The sequence below is a fragment of the Lepus europaeus genome, chromosome 13, assembly GCF_033115175.1.
Source record: "Lepus europaeus isolate LE1 chromosome 13, mLepTim1.pri, whole genome shotgun sequence".
Taxonomy (NCBI): domain Eukaryota; kingdom Metazoa; phylum Chordata; class Mammalia; order Lagomorpha; family Leporidae; genus Lepus; species Lepus europaeus.
In genome coordinates this window covers 7,848,592-7,864,227 of record NC_084839.1, presented here as the reverse complement: position 1 = coordinate 7,864,227, position 15,636 = coordinate 7,848,592, and the positions used below count along the sequence as shown (strand labels likewise).

At 64.7% G+C, this 15,636-nt stretch overlaps 1 protein-coding gene across 1 annotated transcript; it reads left to right on the top strand.

Moving 5' to 3' along the window:
* The first annotated feature begins 246 nt into the window (after positions 1 to 246).
* Positions 247 to 11,142, top strand: CYS1 (cystin 1). Its single transcript, XM_062208945.1, has 3 exons — positions 247 to 543; positions 7,457 to 7,509; positions 9,525 to 11,142. The coding sequence occupies exons 1-3, from the start codon at positions 247 to 249 to the stop codon at positions 9,676 to 9,678; spliced, it is 504 nt and encodes a 167-aa protein (XP_062064929.1). The 3' UTR covers positions 9,679 to 11,142.
* The last annotated feature ends 4,494 nt before the right edge of the window (positions 11,143 to 15,636 follow it).

Genomic DNA, 15,636 nt, shown 5'->3' with positions numbered 1-15,636 from the left:
GGGGGCGGGGAGGCGGCGCCTGCAGCTGCGTCCCCGTAGGGCCGCGATCCCCCGCGCCTGCACTCGCTCTCCCCCGCTCCCCGCCCCCGATCCGTCCCCGCCGGAGTCCGCGCCTGCCCCGCTCCCCGCCCCCGGGCCGCCGTACCCCGCCCGCGTCCCCGCGTCCCCGCCCCGGGCCGCGCTCCCGCGCTAGGCCGCGCCCCGGCGCAGGGCCTGCTCGGGCGTCCGGGCGGCGGCGGGCGCGCCATGGGCAGCGGCAGCAGCCGGAGCGGCCGGGCGCCGAGGCGGCGGCGCAGCCCCGACAGCCACAGGCCCGGGGTGGGTGGGGCGGCCGCGGAGGGCGGGGCGGCGCCGCGGGGCCCGGCGCCCGCGCCACGGGCAGCGGCGGACCAGGACCCCGGCCCGGCGGCGCCCCCCGACGGCAGAGACGAGACCCTGCGCCTGCTGGACCAGCTGCTGGCGGAGTCGGAGACCTGGGGCTCCCTAGAGCCCCCCGCTCGCGGCCCGGCCCGGCCCCGACCCGCCGCGGGCGCCGGGGGTGCGGTGAGTGCGCGGGACGGGTCGGGGGCGCGAGACCCCCGCCCAGCGGCCGCATCCCCACGCGCGGCTTTGGGCCTCCGCCGCTGCCCGCCCGCCCCCTCCCCAGGCCCTGCAGTCCTTGCGCCCCTCGCCTACCCCGCGTGTCCCACGCGCTGCCCCGCGAGGGTCCTGGCCGCTCCCCACACCCTGGCTCCCGGCCGCGGCGCCGTCGCGGGTGCAGCCGTGGCTGCGGGGCCGGGGACTCGCTGGGTGGACGCCCCGGGCCTCCCTTTCTGGGCCACCCCCGGCCCCGCAGCCCTGTTCCTGGCTGGCATTCGGGGGCTGTGGGGTCTTTCCAGCTGCCTCCATCTGCCTTCCAGAGCACTCGTGGCGACGGCCCCGCTGAGCCGGGCCACGGTAGAAGCGGACATGAGAGGAGGCAGGGGGCGGGGACAGGCGGACGGCCCACGCAGCCAGCGGGGCTGAATCAGCGCTCGGTTACATAACACGGCCAGGGGCCGCGGGCGGGAGCTGGAAGGTTCGGCCAGCCCTCACGGTGTTGGTTTTCAGATGCCTGGGAAGCGGTGAACAGGGACCTCGCCCCTCCGACTGCCGGAGCCCACGGGCCGGCCCTGGGCACCTCCTGCTGTGGGCGCGTCCTGCAGGGCTTGGACTGCACTGTGGAAGCTGTGTGCGTCCCCGAAGGGTCGGGGCGGGGAGCAGGCTGGGGGCATGGTGGCCCACGGCCCGCGGCCCCCAGGGGCAGGCTGAGGCTGGGAGCGGTGAGGAGGTGGTCGCTGCTGCTGCGGTCCCCTCCTCTCCTCCTCTCCAGGTGCACCAGGGGATCCTGGGGCCTGGCTCTGAGCAGCCTGTGTGCTGGGGAGGGGGTGTGCTGGTGGGGGGTCCTGTGCTTCCTCTCTTGCGACCTTTGCGGGATTCCCTCACTTTCCACGCCTTAGCAAGACCCCGCTGAGCCAGCAAAGGATCAGGAGCCGAGAAGTTGGCTCTGCACGGGCACTTGACCCTCAGACGTGTTACTGAGGCCTGTGCCGAAAAGCTGGAAGACGTCCCAGGCACAGGGAAAAGGCCGAGTGGGGACAGGAAGGAAGGAAGGGGTCCTCGAGGGCCGGTGTTGTGGTGCAGTGGGTTAAACATCCACCTCTGATGCCACATCCCATATGGGTGCTGGTTCGGGTCCCGGCTGCTCCACTTCCAGTCCAGCTCCCTGCTAATGCTCCCGAGAAAGCCTAGGAAGATGGCCCGAGTGCTTGGGCCCCTGCACGCACGTGGGTGACCCGGGAGAAGCTCCTGGCTCCTGGCTTTCTCCAGCCCTGGCTGCTGTGGCCATCTGAGGAGTGAACCAGCAGGTGGAAAGTCTCTCTCCCTCTCTATAACCCTTTTTTAAAAATATGTTTATTTATTTGGAAAGCCGAGTGACACACACACACAGAGAGAGAGAGAGAGAGAGAGAGAGAGAGAGAAATCTCCCACCCGCTGGTTTGCCCCCCAGGGCTGGGCCAGGCCAAAGGCAGCGGTCAGGAACTCCGCTCCATCCACAGCTGGGCCTGCCTGGCCTTCTTTCCCTGGAGGTTGGAAACTCCTTCCTGGGCCGTGGCCCTCACCGTTGGAGGCTCACGGCCAAGGGCTGTGTCTCTGGACTCTTTTGGAACGGGTCCTTGGGCATTTTAGTCTTGCAAAGCCTCTCCCAGCTGCGGCTGCCTGGAAGCCAGGGCGCTGACCGCCGCGTGGGAGAACAGTGCCCTCTGGTGGTGAGTGTGGCGACACTACACGCTGAGAATCCTGGCAGCTGGGAGATTGGGTACCAGGTCTGCTACCTTATTGCCAGGTTCTCATCATAAAATAATGAAACAAACAAAACAACCAGGGATTCAAACGATACTTTTTAGATAAGAGGAAGGGGAAGTCTATACAGTCAGTGGAGTGAGAGGAAACAAACGACTGGTGAGTGCAAGAACAGGGCAGATCGTGGGATGCTTGGGGAGACAGGAACCAGACCCACAAGAGCACTGAGCTGCACAGCCCGCGTGCCTGGACTTCTGGGAGTGCAGCTAACCTGTGGCGACAAAGCCCCGGGGCGCTCGGGAGGCAGTGAGCTTGTGTGCTCTCCCGATGGTGGAGGGGCAGCTTACGGAAAATGCGTACTGTGACGAAACCGTGCGTGGACTTCAGTAGATTTCTGTTTCCCATGACCCTTTTGAAATCCCTCACATGGGTGCCTGTGTTACATGTCCAAAGCTCATCTTGAACCGTCTGCAGCTCTCCTGTGTCAGTGGCCCGTGGAACTGCTGTGTGCAAACACACTGAGCTGTTAAACAGTGAGTTAAGGAGAGCTTAGTGCAGGCAGCAGGGTTTGACAGATCCTGGTAGAGACAGTATGCAGATGGTTTCCTAAAAGTAGCCTCTGAAACACATACAGACGCACACGCACGCACGCACCACTATTGTAAGGGTCGAAGCTCGTTCCTGCTTCTTGTTCAGCTCTGGTTGGGTTTTTCTGGGGCCTCCCTAGGACCCCCCCTCCCATGTAGGGGGCACTGGCGCTCCCGTTCCCACGGCCCCAGCCCAGCTCGCACACCGCCCAGGTCCAGACGTCTGACCTCTGACCAGCAGGCTCCAGCGGTGGGAGCTGTGTCTGCCCCGGGCCTGGAGCCGCCCCCAGGGGCTGCCGTGTCTTTGCTTTCCATCCCACTTCCCGCATTCTGCGTGCGAGCCCGGAAAAGTCACGCAAGGCAGAGACGGGCCTCAGGCGCAGAGAACCGAGTGAGTCGTCAGCAAGGCTCACCTGTGGCTTTCCCTGTGCACCCTGGCCCTGGTCCCCACCGCCTGAGAGGCTGCAGCCAGCCCTGTGGGAGCCAGCAGGGCAGCTGTGGGTAGGCATCAGCTGGCCACACCCACACCCACACACGCACACACACACACACGCACACGCAAGCACGCTCCGCTCCAAGTCACGCCTCTCACTCATCACCCTGCTGCACCCTGGCCCTGGTCCCCACCGCCTGAGAGGCTGCAGCCAGCCCTGTGGGAGCCAGCAGGGCAGCTGTGGGTAGGCATCAGCTGGCCACACCCACACCCACACACGCACACACACACACACGCACACGCAAGCACGCTCCGCTCCAAGTCATGCCTCTCACTCGTCGCCCTGCTGCACCCTGGACGCTGTGTCTGAGACAGACTTTATAGAGTCTTGGTGCGCGGGAAAGCAGCCAAGCAGGTGGCAGCGGAAGCTGAAAGGAGTGCAGGGTGCGAGCGGGCGACTTCCTGAACCCCGGGGTGAGAACACGGCAGGGGCAGGGAGGCAGGGTGGGCTGGCGTCCCCGCCCCGAGAGGGCGCCCCTCTCAACCCCACAAGATTAAAACGGGGCCCCTCTGGGGGATCTGTGCCCGCGTTCCCTGCAGCCCTGCTCTCGAAGCCAAAGGGCGGAGGCAGCCCCGTGTCCCCCGAGGAGGAGGTGCGCATGGCAGAGGACTGGTGAACAGGCAGGCGGTTGTGACACAGGCTCCGGCTGGCCGGAGCCTGGGGACGCGCTGCGTGCAGCAAGCCAGCCCTGGAGGGACTCGCACCGAGCGACCGTGCTGAGGTCACTGGGGAGTCAGAGCCCCAGAGGTGCCGAGCAGCGCGTGGATGCCAGGGCCGGGGCGGGGGAGGGGCTGGGGTTGGAGCCGAGCAGCACGTGGGTGCCAGGGCCGGGGCGGGGGAGGGGCTGGGGTTGGAGCCGGATGGGTTTGGCAGGGTGTGGAGTGGGTGCTGGTGACAGCCACATAGCGTGGGGACACCCTTGCTGCTCCTGGCTGGCCCGCTCACAGGGGGCTAAGATGGTCCCCTTAGGTCAGGTGTTATGGAGCGCGTTCAATATATTTTTTTTAAGATTTATTTATTTATTTGAAAGTCAGAGTTACAGAGAGAGGAGAGGCAGAGGGAGAGAGAGAGGTCTTCCATCCGCTGGTTCAATCCCCAGTTGGCTGCAGTGGCCAGAGGTGAGCTGATCTGAAGCCAGGATCCAGGAGCTTCCTCCAGGTCTCCCACACAACTGCAGGGGCCCAAGCACTTGGGCCATCTTCCACTGCTGTCCCAGGCCATAGCAGGGAGCTGGATCAGAAGTGGAGTGGCCTGGTCTCAAACTGGCGCCCATATGGGATGCCGGTGCTTCAGACCAGGGTGTTAACCCACTGCGCCACAGCGCTGATCCCAAGATTTTTAAGATATTAGAAAGAACCTTCAGAGAGTCTAAGCTGCCCCAAGACTGAATACTCCACGTAAGGAGGTGGTGAGCGTGCGGCCGCTGCAGGCGTGTGTACCGCGTGTTCACGGCTGTGTGTCCCCCGCCCTGCCCTCTCCCCGTGGGGGTTCCTGGCTGGCTTCGGAGTCCCCCTTTTTCACGCAGCAGGTCCTGGTGTTCACATAAACTTCCCCATGGGGATGATCGCCAGCTCCCAGCACCCACAGTCACCCCGAGGTTATCCCGGCCCATGCCTTGCAGCCGAGTGGGCAAGAGCCAAGGTCTCCAGCCAGGGGGTTGCAGGGCCCGAGGCCTCCGCAGGACAGCCCTGTTGTCAGCTCGGGGTTTAGTGGCATTCATATTTCCCAGAGGTCACCTCAGGTGACTTCCTGGGGAAGAATGGCCGGCTTCTCCCCAGCCTGCAAGAGGGGGGCGTCCCTGGGCCGACCTCCAGGTGCACCCGGCTCCCCCGAGACCACAGCTTCCCAGGCGCTGGGCGGGCTTGTGGGTCCCGTGTCACTCAGGATGTTACCTGTGTGTGCTGTCTCCTGGCTCACAGCCCCCCCTGGGGTGGGTCCCCAGTATGCAGATGAGGCTTAGACCTTGGAGCCCACCCACAGGGGCGAAACCGGGCCAGCCGTGCTGTGCGGTGGCACCGACCGCAGCTCCACTCCCCGCCTGACCAGGAGCTCCCTACGGTCTGGGTGTGCAGCTGGGGCACTGGGTGCTCAGCTGGAGAGGGTGCGCTAGTGTGGACTGAGGACCAGTTAGGGGGCAGCGGAGGGCCCGGCCCTGCTCTGTTGATGGTAGAAGTAACCACGGCCAACAGGCACTGAGCCAGCATCAACAGCGGTGAGCGCTCACGCCACTGTAACAGTCGCTGTTGATTGAGTACTTACCAGGAAGCACTGTTAGGGGCCGGGCACACTGATGGTCGCTTTCACATCCCTCACGAGGCCCCGGGTTAAGACCTGAGAGCACTGCCCAGGGAGCTCAGCCCGTGGGGAGGAGCTGGGTGGGTCTCTTTTGCTTTATGAAGATTTATTTATTTGTCTAAAAGGTAGAGTGACAGCGACAGAGGGAGAGCCCTTCCGTCCGCTGGGTCACTCCCCACGATGGCCGCACCAGCTGCAGCCAGGAGCCTGGAACTCCATCCTGGTCTCCCATCTGGGTGGCCAGGGACCAGGCACTTGGGTCACCCTCCGCTGCTTTCCCGGGTGCGTTAGCAGGGGACTGGATCGGAGGTGGAGCAGCCGGGACTCCTATGGGTGCTGGTCTGACGGCACCGCGGCGCCAGCGCCCGCCCTTTCTCTACCTGGAGCTCTTGGCTGCTGCCCCGCCATGCCCTCCTATCGCTCAGCCCGCCGCTGGCTCCACTGAGGTCGCCGGCACCCCCAGAGCACAGCACCCTGTCCCCAGGTAGCTGGTGGGGCGCTGCGCAGCACTTGGGGGTCCAGTCTCACAGCCAGGGGATGGCCAGCCAGGGGAGCGCGTGCGAAGTGCTTCCTCGGGCCAGAGCCCCCGGGGGTGCCCTGTGGCGGAAGTGCTGAGGGCACCTGAAAGAGCTGGCCTCGCTCTGTTGCTCCAGGTGAGAAGCGAGCCTCCCAGGGCTGGGCGCCTTTTGGTGGATATTTGTAACCTCATCCGCAGCTACACCAAAGCACCAACCTAAAGATCAGTCCGCCCTGGGTCTCCGGGACTGCGAGTCCTGCCTGTGGTTGCCCTGGCAGGGGTGGACACGCCCCCACTCCCACCTCCCCACCCCCGCCTTGGAGCTCCTGGGGGGCCGGCATCAGGTTTGGAGACCTGCGTCCCACGCCAGAGTGCCTGGCTCTGGTCCCACCTCCACTTCTGAGTCCAGCTTCCTCTGGGTGTACACTCTGGGGTGATGGTCCGAGTGCTTGGGTCCCTGCCACCCATGTGGGGGTCCCGGATGGAGCTCCAGGCTGGTCCATTCCCCGGTGACTGCAACAGCCAGGTCTGGGCCAGGCCAAAGTCAAGAGCCAGGAGCCAGGAACCAGGAGTTTCATACTTTGTCTTCCACATGGGCAGCAGAGACCCAAGCACTTGGGCCATCTTCTGCTGCTTTCCCAGATGCATTAGCAGGGAGCTGGATCAGAAGCCAAGTAAGTAGCTAGAGGTGACAGACAGGTGACCCCTTGTGGGTGGCATGGGGTCCTGGAGGTGAGAGGCAGGTGACCCCATGTGAGTGGTACTGGGCTCCTGGTCCCTGGAGGTGACAGGCAGGGTGACCCCTGTGGGTGGCACTGGGCCTCTGGTCCCTGGAGGTGAGAGGCAGGGGACCCCCTGTGGGTGGCACTGGGCCTCTGGTCCCTGGAGGTGAGAGGCAGGGGACCCCCTGTGGGTGGCACCGGGCCCCTGGTCCCTGGAGGTGGGAGGCAGGTGACCCCCTATGGGTGGCACTGGGCCCCTGGTCCCTGGAGGTGAGAGGCAGGCATCCCCATGTGGGTGGCACCCAGGAGGCAGGAGTCTGGGTCCCTGGTTCTGTCACTTGCTCTCTGTGGTGCTTCTTCAGTCTTGTGACCTGTGAAGTGGGCAGGGGAAGTCCCAGCCTGGGAGAGCCCATGGCTCCCAGCCTGTACGTGGTGGCTACATCCATCCACACAGAGCCAGGACACTGGGCAGGCTGCGCCCTGCCGACCGTGACAGCTTCTCCTCTCTTCCCTCCCCAGGCGCCCCCAGAACGCAGCTCTGAAGACTGTGTGGGGAGCAGCAGCATCCCTGAGTGAGTACCCGGAGCCATCTCCTGTCCCAGCAGTCTCGGGTCTCCTCTGGGGGCCCCTGCTGCCCCCAAAGCCCTCCCACCCCACCGTTGCTCCAGGGCAGCCCCTGTGGGTGGCAGGGGCCCTGGTCCCTGGAGGTGAGAGGCAGGTGACCCATGTGGGTGGCATGGGGCCCTGGTCCCTGGAGGTGAGAGGCAGGTGACCCATGTGGGTGGCATGGTGCCCTGGTCCCTGGAGGTGAGAGGCAGGTGACCCATGTGGGTGGCAGGGGCCCTGGTCCCTGGAGGTGAGAGGCAGGTGACCCCCTGTGGGTGGCATGGGACCTCTGGTCCCTGGAGGGAAGAGGCAGGTGACCCTCTGTGGGTGGCTGGGGCCCTGGTCCCTGGAGGTGAGAGGCAGGTGACCCATGTGGGTGGCACGGGACCCCTGGTCCCTGGAGGTGAGAGGCAGGTGACCCCCTGTGGGTGGCATGGGACCTCTGGTCCCTGGAGGGAAGAGGCAGGTGACCCTCTGTGGGTGGCTGGGGCCCTGGTCCCTGGAGGTGAGGCAGGTGACCCATGTGAGTGGCACGGGACCCCTGATCCCTGGAGGTGAGAGGCAGGTGACCCATGTGGGTGGCATGGGACCTCTGGTCCCTGGAGGGAAGAGGCAGGTGACCCTCTGTGGGTGGCTGGGGCCCTGGTCCCTGGAGGTGAGAGGCAGGTGACCCCCTGTGGGTGGCATGGGGCCCTGGTCCCTGGAGGTGAGAGGCAGGTGACCCATGTGGGTGGCATGGTGCCCTGGTCCCTGGAGGTGAGAGGCAGGTGACCCATGTGGGTGGCAGGGGCCCTGGTCCCTGGAGGTGAGAGGCAGGTGACCCATGTGGGTGGCAGGGGCCCTGGTCCCTGGAGGTGAGAGGCAGGTGACCCATGTGGGTGGCAGGGGCCCTGGTCCCTGGAGGTGAGAGGCAGGTGACCCATGTGGGTGGCACGGGACCCCTGGTCCCTGGAGGTGAGAGGCAGGTGACCCCCTGTGGGTGGCATGGGACCTCTGGTCCCTGGAGGGAAGAGGCAGGTGACCCTCTGTGGGTGGCTGGGGCCCTGGTCCCTGGAGGTGAGAGGCAGGTGACCCATGTGGGTGGCACGGGACCCCTGATCCCTGGAGGTGAGAGGCAGGTGACCCCCTGTGGGTGGCATGGGACCTCTGGTCCCTGGAGGGAAGAGGCAGGTGACCCTCTGTGGGTGGCTGGGGCCCTGGTCCCTGGAGGTGAGGCAGGTGACCCATGTGAGTGGCACGGGACCCCTGATCCCTGGAGGTGAGAGGCAGGTGACCCATGTGGGTGGCATGGGACCTCTGGTCCCTGGAGGGAAGAGGCAGGTGACCCTCTGTGGGTGGCTGGGGCCCTGGTCCCTGGAGGTGAGAGGCAGGTGACCCATGTGGGTGGCATGGGGCCCTGGTCCCTGGAGGTGAGAGGCAGGTGACCCTCTGTGGGTGGCTGGGGCCCTGGTCCCTGGAGGGAAGAGGCAGGTGACCCTCTGTGGGTGGCTGGGGCCCTGGTCCCTGGAGGGAAGAGGCAGGTGACCCTCTGTGGGTGGCAGAGGCCCTGGTCCCTGGAGGTGAGAGGCAGGTGACCCTCTGTGGGTGGCTGGGGCCCTGGTCCCTGGAGGGAAGAGGCAGGTGACCCTCTGTGGGTGGCTGGGGCCCTGGTCCCTGGAGGGAAGAGGCAGGTGACCCTCTGTGGGTGGCACGGGGCCCTGGTCCCTGGGGGGTGAGAGGCAGAACTCTGAGCTTCTTCTGGAACAAGGTCATGACCTCAGCCCCACCACGCATCCCGGACCCTCTGGGTCCTGCTCTCCCCACTCCCACCTGACCCGTCCACTCAGAACAGGGAGGCACGGCTGTGCGTGGTGCTCCGTCTGCCATCGCTTTCTTGGCTCCCCGTTAGCCTTGGCCTCCACTGTGGCTGGCAGTTCTCACGGCTGCCATGGAGGTGAGGGGCCCGCCTCCCGTCAGCCCGGCCTGTGTTTCTCACCTGCAGAGCGCCGGGGAGCAGCCACAGGAGGCCGGAGAAGCAGGAGAAGCAGTGTGCCGTCTCCTACGACCCCTTGGAAGAGGAGCTGATGGCCAGCATCGAGCGGGAGTACTGCCCGGAGGGCCCCCCTGAGCAGGCCTCGGGGCAGCTGGCTGCGTAGGGGGCACCCCGCCTCCCCGCCCAGGGCCCTCGCTGGAGCTGACACTCCCCCCCCCCCCCACAACCCGTGGTCGCTTCTGGATCTCTCAAGACCGACCTTTCCTACGCACATTGAGACAGTGCTAACTTGCTGGCAGGGGGCAGTCCGCTGCGCAGACCAGGCCAGAAGGCAAGCTGGGGGGCGGACACACAGGTGCATGGGCTGGGAACAGCTCCCTGCGGGCTCGTCCTGTCTCGGGGAGCCCGGCTGTGGGGTTCTCCTGCAGCCTGAAATGCTGCCCCTTCCTGGTCACCCATGTCTCATGCAGGGGACAGCTCACCGGGCATGGGTGATGCCAGTGAACCCCTCCTGGCAGCCACCCCTAGCGCTTCTGGAAGGTTCTGTTGGGGGAGGGGCCAAGGTGTGCCTCAGTGCTCATGTGGGTCCCAGGGGAGGCTGAGCCGCCCAGAGCCTCTCAGTTATGTGCCAATGACTCCCCCAGGGATGTCGCTGGCTGAGGCTCCTGATTGTGCAGGTCTCGGCGGGCCTGGGACTCTGCATCCCCACCCAACCCTCAGCAAGGCTCAGCTGCCGCCCTTGGAGCCCCGGATTCGGGGCCTGGGCTGGGGACTCCTCTCTCTGGCCTCCCCTGCTGGGAGCCCCAGGCTGGAAGCTGCAGCTGCCACTCTGTTCCTAGCTCTCGAATCCCCTGCAGCGGGGCCCAGGCCCTCGCCCATCTGACGGCCTGGGATTGTACAGGGCCAGGGCCACTGCTCGTCCCCACTGCTGGGCACGGAGGAGGCTGTGTGTCCCTGACAGCTCTCCCTGCTGGGCAGCCTGACTTGGGCCCCGGGGCCTTTCCAGTCTTCTTCCCTGGGTGGAAGGAGAGCAAGTCATTTCGTGGGTGACAAATACGAAAGTGGACTTGCCAAGGACGTCCTGTGAGTGGGAGGCAGGGCCGGTGGCAGAGGTGGCCTGCCGGGGACAGTTGCCATGGAGACCAGGGGGCGGCTCATCCCAAGCAGCTGGTGAGACCGTCAGTACACGCGGGGTAGGGAGGGAATCAGGCCAGCTGTCGCTGAAGCCAGAGCAGGTGCAGGCTTCTCCCGCGCCCTCCCAGCGGCACGGCGGCCTTCCCCAACACCCTCGGTCTCCTGGGCACGGCTGCCCGCCCACACATCCTCGGCCAGGGGCAGGAGCACCTCAGGAGCTCCGGGCAGCCGCTCGGCCCTGTCTCCAGGCCCGCTGACGTCCCTGGCAGCCGGGCATTGCCATGAAATTTTGTTACTTGACAACAGTGCCTTTGATGGGCTGACGGCAGCTGGAGCCTGTGGCTGCGAAGTGTGAGCCTGGAGCAGCCGGCCGCCAGCTCAGCCCCAAGCGCCCCCAGACCAAAGCACCTCTGCTGGCGCACTGACGAAAACCATTGCTTTTGTTATGCAAATACTTATTATAAAAGAGATTAAAATTTTATTTCTTATTGGATCAGGCTTTGCACTTAATGATGCCATTGTTTACAATTTTTTAAAAATTTATTTATTTGAAAGGCAGAGTGACAGAGATGGAGAGAGAGAAAAAAATCGTCCATCTATTGGTTCACCCCCGAAATGGCCACAACAGCCAGGGCTGGGCCAGGCCGAAGCCGGGAGCTTCCTCCGGGTCTCCCACGTGGGCACAGGGCCCAAGCACGTGGGCCGTCTCCCGCTGTTTTCCCAGGAGCATCAGCAGGGAGCTGGGTTGGAGGTGTGGGCTGCTGCTGGCCCGGGGAAAGGTGTGTTCGGAGCAGCAGGGAACACACACAGCTGTGCATACCGGCTGTGAGCTGCCGGCGGCGTCCCGTGACGGGCTGTGCTGGCTTCCGGAGCAGCAGGCGTGGGTGTTGCCCAGCCCGGGCCCCCGGGCCTGGGAAGTCCTCCTGCGCTGGCCTCCTGTGCCGGGCTCTCAGTGGTCATCTGTAGCTCCTGAGGCCAGGTTCCTGTCCAGAGCCAAGTGCGGGATCCGCCCAGCCCCAGAGTGGGGGTGTGGCTGAGACAGAGGGAGGAAGTGCTGACCTGTCACTGGGAAAGTCTGTCACCGCACGGTGTCCCCGTTTCTTCTGGATGCTCCAAAGACCCTGGATGGAGAAAGCCCAGCAGGCGTGTGTCCCCAGGCCTCTCCTCTTGTGCCCGTGGCACGGTCCTGGCTGGGCTCTTCCCGCTGCTGTCGGCTCCGCCCCCTGCCCTGGCTCGGGACGAGAAGCTCCTGTAACCACCCTGGTCGAGGGCTCAGGGCGGCTCCTTCCCCTGGGCGGCTGTGCTCCCTCACACGTGGGCTCCGCCGCCTGGCTCCAGGTCACATAGTGGACGAGGGTGCCCGCTCCACAGCCCTGGCCCGGGAGGGGCACTGGTGTACATGCAGGAGCCGCCCAGGGAAGGTCGGACCAGCGCCCCACACACAGAACCCCTGGGGGGGTCTCCTTTTTCTTTTTTAAAAAAGACTTATTTATTTATTTATTTATTTAATTTGAAAGGCAGAGTGACAGAGGGAGAGAGCCTTCATCCATTGGTTCAGTCCCCAAATGGCTGCAACAGCTGAGGTTGGGCCAGGCAGGAACCAGGAACTGCATCCGGGTCTCTCACACAGGTGGCCACCATCCGCTGCTTCCTGGGCGTATTAGCCGGGAGCCACGTCAGAAGCGGAGCAGAGCCCGCACTCCAACATGGGGTGCAGCTTAACCTGCTGCACGCATCCCCTACCCGTGGTTTCCCTTTTTCTACTCTGGCATTGTCAGGCAGGAGAAAGGTGCCCGTTGGCAGCCAGAGGACAGAGCCTCTGCAGGCCGGGAGGGGTCGGTGCCTCCTCTGGGGAGACCGCAGTCACACCTGCTGCCCGGTGCTGGTCAGGACCCCGATCAGGGGCCCCGTCTCTTGGTGGGATGAAGCCTTGGGGCTCCAGACTTGGGAAGGAAGAGCTGCTCTCCCCTGGGGTGCGGGGCCCCGGGAAGCAAGCTGGAGCTTGGGGTCCACAGATGAGGACGACAGCTGCTTGGCGCTGGGGCTGTGGGACGTGGCTCCTTGGGGATCGGACAGGACAGCCTCCGAGCACCAGCAGGAGGCGTGTGTGGCTGTGTGTGGCACCGAGGGGAGGAGACTGCCCTCCCGTGATGCGGGCCTCCATCGAGGCCATGGGCACCAGCAGCCTCGTGGGGCTCGGACCTCACAGCTCTGTCCCTGCTGGCGAGCCCAACTCCCGCCGACTCCCACCGACACGGCTGCAGAAGTTGGGGTGATGCGTGGGGGAGGGGAGACAGCAGAGGGAGGGGCTGAATTCCCTACCTATCTGGCAGATTGGAATGAAAAGTAAAAAAATTCTATGACCTTATTACACCTTAAGTCGGTGAAGTACAGATTCCAGACACAGCTGGTGTTTCTGCCTTTTCACGTTGATCCAGCCAATATCGGAAGAGGTTCACTCCGAGCCGGCCCTGTGCCCGCTGCTCTGTGGAGGCGCAAGAGAAAGACGAGGAGGGAGAGAGCTGGGTGCTGTGGGCACACACACAGGACACAGTGTTCCGTCGCTGTTCCACTGGGACTTGGCTGATGCCCCAGCAGTCAGACCCCAGGTCCAAGCTGCCCTCTCCATCCTGGGCACCAGGGGTGGAAGCAGCCAGGCCCCTTGCAGCAAGAGCACTGGTGGGCGGTGGAGCCGCGGCCGGGGCCCAGGACTGGGGGGAGGCGGGGACTCCAGGCTCAGCCTCACGTGGCGCCCACCGCGTGGTCCCGTGCATCTTAGCGCCTCCTCTGTCCCAGCAGCTGCTCCTCCTACCTCCGGTGAGTCCCAAATGACAAAGGCCTTGTTGGCTGCTCTGCCAGCCGCCAAGCTCGTGTGAGTGAGGGGTGGGGCCTGGTTGTGGAAAGGGACCTGGTCCGTGCCAAGTGGGCCTGGCCCAGAGCACGCTGAGCTCAGCCGGGGTGGGGTTTGGTCTCCCCACTGCCTGCCCCACTTCCCAGCAGGAAGCCCAGAGGTGCTCCCCGCCTTCGCGATTTTGTGAGGGGCTTCAGGGGGTCTCTAGGGGGCACCAGAGGGAGTGGCCAGACTCCATGGCACCCCCTGGTGCCCTCTCGGTGGCAGTGTGGTGAGGGTGTGCCACAGAAAAGCTGTGGTCCCAGCTCTTTAACCAGGGGCCAGGCAAGGGCCCGCCAAGTGGGCCCCGGGCGCCCTCTGCTTCCTCGGAGAACCCTGGTCCTCAGGAGCCCAGGTCTCAGCCACGTGCGTCAGCCTTGAGAAGCTGATCCCAACCAGTATGCCTGCACCCTGGAGCACAGGTACACACCCCGCACACCTGCACCATAAACACACACCCCGCACACCTGCCCCTGGAACACACACACACCCTGTACACCTGCACCCTGGAGCACAGGTACACACCCCGCACACCTGCACCATAAACACACACCCCGCACACCTGCACCCTGGAACACACACACACCCTGCACACCTGCACCCTGGAGCACAGGTACACACCCCACACACCTGCACCATAAACACACACCCCGCACACCTGCACCCTGGAACACAGGTACGCACCCCGCACACCTGCACCATAAACACACACCCCGCACACCTGCACCCTGGAGCACAGGTACACACCCCGCACACCTGCACCCTGGAACACACACACACCCCGCACACCTGCACCCTGGAGCACAGACAGGTACACACCCCGCACACCTGCACCATAAACACACCCCGCACACCTGCACCCTGGAGCACACACACACCCTGTACACCTGCACCCTGGAGCACACACACACCCCGCACACCTGCACCCTGGAACACACACACCCCGCACACCTGCACCCTGGAACACACACACACCCTGTACACCTGCACCCTGGAGCACACACACACCCCGCACACCTGCACCCTGGAACACACACACCCCGCACACCTACACCCTGGAGCACACACCCTGTACACCTGCACCCTGGAGAACAGGTACACACCCCGCACACCTGCACCCTGGAGCACACACACACACCCCGCACACCTGCACCCTGGAACACACACACACCCTGCACACCTGCACCCTGGAGCACACACACACACCCCGCACACCTGCACCCTGGAACACACACACACCCCGCACACCTGCACCCTGGAGCACAGGTACACACCCCACACACCTGCACCATAAACACACACCCCGCACACCTGCACCCTGGAACACACACACACCCTGTACACCTGCACCCTGGAGCACACACACACCCCGCACACCTGCACCCTGGAACACACACACCCCGCACACCTGCACCCTGGAGCACACACCCTGTACACCTGCACCCTGGAGAACAGGTACACACCCCGCACACCTGCACCCTGGAGCACACACACACACCCCGCACACCTGCACCCTGGAACACACACACACCCTGCACACCTGCACCCTGGAGCACAGGTACACACCCCGCACACCTGCACCCTGGAGCACAGGTATACACCCCGCACACCTGCACCCTGGAGCACAGGTACACACCCCACACACCTGCACCATAAACACACACCCCGCACACCTGCACCCTGGAGCACAGGTATACACCCCGCACACCTGCACCCTGGAGCACACACACACACCCCGCACACCTGCACCCTGGAACACACACACACACCCCGCACACCTGCACCCTGGAGCACAGGTACACACCCCGCACACCTGCACCCTGGAACACACACACACACCCTGCACACCTGCACCATAAACACACACCCCGCACACCTGCACCCTGGAACACACACACACACTGTACACCTGCACCCTGGAGCACAGGTACACACCCCGCACACCTGCACCATAAACACACACACACCCCGCACACCTGCACCCTGGAACACACACACACACCCTGTACACCTGCACCCTGGAGCACAGGTACACACCCCGCACACCTGCACCTTAGGGAACACACACACCCCACACACCTGCACCCTGGAGCACAG